The sequence below is a fragment of the Scyliorhinus canicula genome, unplaced genomic scaffold (genome assembly GCF_902713615.1).
Source record: "Scyliorhinus canicula unplaced genomic scaffold, sScyCan1.1, whole genome shotgun sequence".
In the NCBI taxonomy this organism is placed as follows: domain Eukaryota; kingdom Metazoa; phylum Chordata; class Chondrichthyes; order Carcharhiniformes; family Scyliorhinidae; genus Scyliorhinus; species Scyliorhinus canicula.
This window is the reverse complement of record NW_024056011.1, coordinates 1,052,320-1,059,743: the sequence shown is the minus strand read 5'-3', so window position 1 is coordinate 1,059,743 and position 7,424 is coordinate 1,052,320. Positions and strand designations below refer to the sequence as shown.

Below are 7,424 nucleotides of genomic sequence, written 5' to 3'. Positions count from 1 at the left end.
CTAATTCTACTGCCCCTTATTTTGAGGCTATGCCCCCTAGTTCTGCTGTCACCCGCCGGTGGAAACAACCTGCCCGCATCTATCCTATCTATTGCCTTCATAATTTTATATGTTTCTATTTTTTTTAAATTTAGATTAGCCAATTATTTTTTCCAATTAAGGGGCAATTTAGCGTGGCCAATCCACCTACTCTGCACATTTTTGAGTTGTGGGGGCGAAACCCACGCAGACATGGGGAGAACATGCAAACTCCACACGGACAGTGACCCAGAGCCGGGATCGAACCTGGGACCTCAGTGCCGTGAGGCGGTTGTGCTAACCACTAGGCCACCGTGCTGCCCTATATGTTTCTATAAGATCCCCCCTCATCCTTCTAAATTCCAACGAGTACAGTCCCAGTCTACTCAATCTCTCCTCGTAATCCAACCCCTTCAGCTCTGGGATTAACCTAGTGAATCTTCTCTGCACACCCTCCAGTGCCAGTACGTCATTTCTCAAGTAAGGAGACCAAAACTGAACACAATTCTCCAGTGTGGCCTCACTAACACCGTATACAATTGCAGCATAACCTCCCTAGTCTTAAACTCCATCCCTCTAGCAATGAAGGACAAAATTCCATTTGCCTTCTTAATCACCTGTTGCACCTGTAAACCAACTTTCTGTGACTCGTGCACTAGCACACCCAGGTCTCTCTGCGCAGCAGCGTGCTTTAATATTTTATCATTTAAATAATAATCCCGTTTGCTGTTATTCCTACCAAAATGGATAACCTCACATTTGTCAACATTGTATTCCATCTAGGGCAGCACGGTGGCCTAGTGGTTAGCATAACCGCCTCACGGCGCTGAGGTCCCAGGTTCGATCCCGGCTCTGGGTCACTGTCCGTGTGGAGTTTGCACATTCTCCCCGTGTCTGCTTGGGTTTCGCCCCCACAACCCAAAAATGTGCAGAGTAGGTGGATTGGCCACGCTAAATTGCCCCTTAATTGGAAAAAATAATTGGGTACTCTAAATTTATTTAAAAAAAACATTGTATTCCATCTGCCAGACCCTAGCCCATTCACTTAACCTATCCAAATCCCTCTGCAGCCTTCCAGTATCCTCTGCACTTTTCACTTTACCACTCATCTTAGTGTCATCTGCAAACTTGACATTGCCGTTGGTCCCCAACTCCAAATCATTTATGTAAATTGTGAATAATTGTGGGCCCAACAAGGATCCCTGAGGGACACCACAAGCTACTGATTGCCAACCAGAGAAACACCCATTAATCCCCACTCTTTGCTTTCTATTAATTAACCAATCCTCTATCCATGCTACTACTTTGCCCTTAATGAATTGCATCTTCATCTTGTGCAGCAACCTTTTGAAAATGTAAATCGCTTATTGTCACGAGTAGGCTTTAATGAAGTTACTGTGAAAAGCCCCTAGTCACCACATTCCGGCGCCTGTCTGGGGAGGCTGGTACAGGAATCAAACCGTGCTGCTGGCCTGCTTTAAAGGCCAGCGATTTAACGCAGTGAGCTAAACCAGCCCCTCCAGTGAGCTAAACCAGCCCCTGTGTGGCACCTTGTCAAAGGCTTTCTGGAAATCCAGATATACCACATCCATTGGCTCCCTGTTATCTACTGCACTGGTAATGTCCTCAAAAAATTCCACTAAACTAGTTAGGCACGACCTGCCCTTTATGAACCCATGCTGTGTCTGCCCAATGGGACAATTGCTATCCAGATGCCTCGCTATTTAATAAGAACTAGGAGCAGGAGTAGGCCATCTGGCCCCTCGAGCCTGCTCCGCCATTCAATGAGATCATGGCTGATCTTTTGTGGACTCAGCTCCACTTTCCGGCCCGAACACCATAACCCTTAATCCCTTTATTCTTCAAAAAACTATCTATCTTTACCTTAAAAACATGTAATGAAGGAGCCTCAACTGCTTCACTGGGCAAGGAATTCCATAGATTCACAACCCTTTGGGTGAAGAAGTTCCTCCTAAACTCAGTTCTAAATCTACTTCCCCTTATTTTGAGGCTATGCCCCCTAGTTCTGCTGTCACCCGCCAGTGGAAACAACCTGCCCGCATCTATCCTATCTATTCCCTTCATAATTTTAAATGTTTCTATAAGATCCCCCTCATCCTTCTAAATTCCAATGAGTACAGTCCCAGTCTACTCAACCTCTCCTCATAATCCAACCCCTTCATCTCTGGGATTAACCTAGTGAATCTCCTCTGCACACCCTCCAGCGCCAGTACGTCCTTTCTCAAGTAAGGAGACCAAAACTGAACACAATACTCCAGGTGTGGCCGCACTAACACCTTATACAATTGCAACATAACCTCCCTAGTCTTAAACTCCATCCCTCTAGCAATGAAGGACAAAATTCCATTTGCCTTCTTAATCACCTGTTGCACTTGTAAACCAACCTTCTGTGACTCATGCACTAGCACACCCAAGTCTCTCTGAACAGCGGCATGCTTTAATATTTTATCGTTTAAATAATAATCCCGTTTGCTGTTATTCCTACCAAAATGGATAACCTCACATTTGTCAACATTGTATTCCATCTGCCAGACCCGAGCCCATTCACTTAACCTATCCAAATCCCTCTGCAGACTTCCAGTATCCTCTGCACTTTTCGCTTTACCACTCATCTTAGTGTCATCTGCAAACTTGGACACATTGCCCTTGGTCCCCAACTCCAAATCATCAATGTAAATTGTGAACAATTGTGGGCCCAACACGGATCCCTGAGGGACACCACTAGCTACTGATTGCCAACCAGAGAAACACCCATTTATCCCAACTCTTTGCTTTCTATTAATTAACCAATCCTCTATCCATGCTACTACTTTACCCTTAATGCCATGCATCTTTATCTTATGCAGCAACCTTTTGTGTGGCACCTTGTCAAAGGCTTTCTGGAAATCCAGATATACCACATCCATCGGCTCCCCGTTATCTACTGCACTGGTAATGTCCTCACAAAATTCCACTAAATTAGTTAGGCACGACCTGCCTTTTACGAACCCATGCTGCGTCTGCCCAATAGGTCTTCCTTGATGATAGATTCCAGCATTTTCCCTACTACTGAAGTTAAGTTCACTGGCCTATAATTTCCTGCTCTCTGCCTACCTCCTTTTTTAAACAGTGGTGTCACGTTTGCTAATTTCCAATCCATAGGGACTATCCCAGCGTCTAGTGAATTTTGGTATATTATCACTAGTGCATTTGCAATTTCCCTAGCCATCCCTTTTAGCACTCTGGGATGCATTCCATCAGGGCCAGGAGACTTACTAATGTAACGTAAGTGGAAACAGGCAGTCTTAGTGATAGCACAGACAGAAGTCCAAAGATGTTCAGGTTAGGTGGATTGGCCAAGTTCCACACGCAGGGGTACGGCCTTAACCGGGACCTTAGATTAATGTTGCATTACGTTCATGCCCTCAACATCTGGCCTGGGCTTACAAAGTCCTACCAACTGTGCTGGCTTGAGGCAATTCACATCTCTTTAACCTGTGATTAGCCCTCTCTCCAATTGCACCATCTGGACCTGTAAAGATTTAATTACCTGCAAAAACTCGCATTCAAAGTATCATCTTGCATCATTGAATTTGTCTATATATGTTTTTTTCATAGAATTTACAGTGCAGAAAGAGACCATTCGGCCCATCGAGTCTGCACCGGCTCTTGGAAAGAGCACCCTACCCAAGGTCAACACCTCCTCCTATCCCAATAACCCCACCCAACACTAAGGGCAATTTTGGACACGAAGGGCAATTTATCATGGCCAATCCACCTAACCTGCACATCTTTGGACTGTGGGAGGAAACCGGAGCACCCGGAGAAAATCCACGCAGACACGGGGAGGATGTGCAGACTCCCACAGACAGTGACCCGAGCCAGAATCGAACCTGGGACCCTGGAGCTGTGAAGCCATTGTGCTATCCACAATGCTACCGTGCTGCCCTCTTCATTCACCTGAGGAAGGAGTTGCGCTCCAAGAGCTAGTGATGTGACACAAACCTATTGGACTTGAACCTGGTGTTATAAGACTTCTTCTGTGCCCACCCCAGGCCAATGCCGGCATCTCCACATCTAGACCAGTAAAGCAGAGAACCAGGCTGAAGCTCTGGGGATCGGGGTTCCACACGGCAGATCAACTGAGCAACCCAATTCAAGGGCAATTCGAGATGGGTGTAAATGAATAATGAAAATGTCAATCATGTAACTTTTCCACACACACAAATGAATGGGCTTTGATGATGTTTCTGTGCGGGTTTAAACCAAGGGCCTTTGAGCAAACTTGATAATCACTACACTACAGAAACAGGAAACATCGCTTAGTGCACTGAACGAGAATAGTAAACTATGCGTCCTTATTGCCTTGAAGAACCTGCTGTTGTGGGAGTACAATTTGTCTGAAAATTAGGCAACTGGCGGAGAAATTGATCTGACATTAGAATCATAAAATGCCACAGCACATTAGAAAACCATTCACAACTAATACCTGTGAACTCTGAAAGCGATTCCTGCCATTCTCCATCACAGAGTATTTTGCAAGGTAATGCATTTGTTTAACTATTGAACAATAAATAACAATGATACAACTTATCTGCAAATTTTAATGTGTAACGTCAATAATGTTTCGAATAATAATAATATGGGACATTTGGTGTGTGAGGGGAACGTGATAACCAGTACACTGAAAAAACAGCTGATTGGCAATGAGCCCATTGGACTGGTGTTTGGAAAATATGTTGTGTTATCTGTAAAAGTGATAAAAGTCGAATCAAAATATAGATTGAAAAAGAGCAAATCGATTAGTCTCAATGTCTTTCTCTTTCTGTGATCGTGAGGATTCTCTATTCCAATTATTCTTCCAATTTGCTTTTGAAAAAGGAGTTTCTGCAGAATCCTTGCTCAGTTTGATTTAATGACAATGTTCCCCATGTCCAATGACCAGAAGATTTGGACATGAAGATGGTGTAGTTTACGAAATAAACATTATGTAATCATGCAATTGGTTTCATATTGAATTTACAAAAGTGTATTTTTCTGCTGAAGCATCTTGTCATTATTTCTGAGTTGATAACAGAATTTAATACATTTGATCTACATCCTGTTTACAGAGTCTGTCTATTAGAGAGGGATTTGTAAAGTGTAACAAAGCCTTCTAGAGATGACTTTGCTGAAGTAGTTTACTTTATTAGATTTCAAATTAACTATGAAATGTAGACATGACCGCCCAGCAAATATCTAAGGGCGAAATGATTTCCTCTCATTCAGTAATAATATCATTCTTATGTTCCTTTGAAAAACATCAAACAATTTTGCTCATTACTCCAAACGTGATATTATTTGATATTTATGTCCTCATCCTAAAATGTGACTCTCTGAAATATACAACATTTAATTGCAAACATGACTGACAAAATAAATCGAGTCACTGGGTAATATAAGTTCTGTTGAGTTCATTTGAGATTGCCCATGTCAGATTTTAAACACAATCAAATATCTTCACAGGTAGGAGATTAAAGAACGATAAGTTTATTATATTTGACCCTCTTTGTTCTGGGTATGAAATGAGATGAGGAGAAATTTCTTCAACCAGATAGTGGTTAGTCTGTGGAAATTCTTATCGCAGGATATAGTTGAGGCCAATACGTTCTTTGCTTTCAAGAAGCAGTTAGATATAACACTGAGGGCGAAAGGGATCAAAGGATATGGAGGGGAAAGCGGGATTAGGCTATGGAGTTGGATGATAAGCCATGATCATAATGAATGTCAGAGCAGGTGCGAAGGGCCAAATGGTCTCTTCCTGCTCCTATTTTCTATGTAATCCCTTCACTCACTAAGAGCAGGTGAACGGTCTCTCCCCAGTGTGAACTCGCTGATGTTTCTGCAAACTGGATAAAGCACGGAATCTCTGTCCACACTGAGAGCAGGTGAATGGCTTCTCCCCAGTGTGAACTCGCTGGTGTGTCTGCAGATTGAATAATTGTGTGAACCCCTTCCCACACTGAGAGCAGGTGAATGGCCTCTCGCCAGTGTGAACTCGCTGATGTCTCCGCAGACTGGATAAATCACTGAACCCCTTCCCACACTGAGAGCAGGTGAATGGCCTCTCCCCACTGTGGACTCGCTGGTGTGTCTGCAGACTGGATAACCAAGTGAATCCCTTCCCACACTGAGAGCAGATGAATGGCCTCTCCTCAGTGTGAACTCGCTGGTGTCTCAGCAGATTGGATAAATCATTGAATCCCTTCCCACACTGAGAGCAGGTGAATGGCCTCTCCTCAGTGTGAACTCGCTGATGTCTCCGCAGACTGGATAAGTCACTGAATCCCCTCCCACACTGAGAGCAGGTGAATGGCCTCTCTCCAGTGTGAATTCGCTGGTGTGTCCGCAGGTTGGATGAATCAATGAATCCCTTCCCACACTGAGAGCAGGTGAATGGCTTCTCCCCAGTATGAGTTCGCTGGTGTGTCTGCAGATTGAATAATTGTGTGAATCCCTTCCCACACTGAGAGCAGATGAATGGCCTCTCCCCAGTGTGAATTCGCTGGTGTGACTGCAGACTGGATAACTGTGTGAATCCCTTCCCACACTGAGAGCAGGTAAATGGTTTCTCCCCAGTGTGAACTCGCTGGTGTGCCTGAAGGTTAGATAACTGAGTGAATCCTTTCCCACATTTAGAGCATGTGAACGGCCTCTCCCCAGTGTGAATGCGTTGATGAATCTCCAGCTTAGACGGGACTCTGAATCCCTTCCCACAGTCCCCACATTTCCACGGTTTCTCCATGTTTTAGGTCTCCTCGTGTCTCTCCAGATTGGACAATCAGTGGAAGCCTTGTCTACACACAGAACATGTTCACTGTCTCTCCTCAATCAATTCACTGGAACACTCTCACTTGGGTGTGTGTTGTGTGGGTCTTGGTGCTTTTCCAGTCACACTCATATTTAAAATCTTCTGAAGCCGATAGATCGGACAAACATTTCTCCTTCTCGCCAATGATATTCAGAGCTCGATGATATTCAGATCAGAAGGAATCGAATTAGTTTGTCACATCACGACATGATGTTTGAGATTATGTCTATAATTCCAGCACTTCCAATATCCTTTAAAAACAATTAACAAAAGTTATCATTGTTCGTACAGGATAGAAATTCAGAACAGACAATTCTAGTTCCTATGGAATATTATTTCCTCTCTCATTGTAAATCTCCATCACACACAATCTCCCTCCATTCTCACTCTGCTGTATTTAATATTCACCCTCCCAATTCTCCTGAAGGTGCTGATTCATGTTGATTGACAGATCCAAGCTCAGCTCACTGCTTCCTGACCAGGACACAGAGATTAGAATAGGAGCAGGAGTAGGCCATTCAGCCCACCGATTCTGCTCAACCATTCAATGAGATCC

General features: G+C 44.0%; 1 protein-coding gene across 1 annotated transcript in view; it reads right to left on the bottom strand.

Moving 5' to 3' along the window:
* Positions 1-5,776: 5,776 nt before the first annotated feature.
* Positions 5,777-7,424, bottom strand: part of LOC119961495 (zinc finger protein 585B-like) — a 32,350-nt gene continuing 30,702 nt past the window's right edge. Inside the window, exon 2 of the mRNA XM_038788848.1 lies at positions 5,777-6,790. Within this exon, the coding sequence (XP_038644776.1) occupies positions 5,852-6,790 (939 nt within the window). The 3' untranslated portion in view covers positions 5,777-5,851. The remainder of the gene's footprint in view (positions 6,791-7,424) is intronic.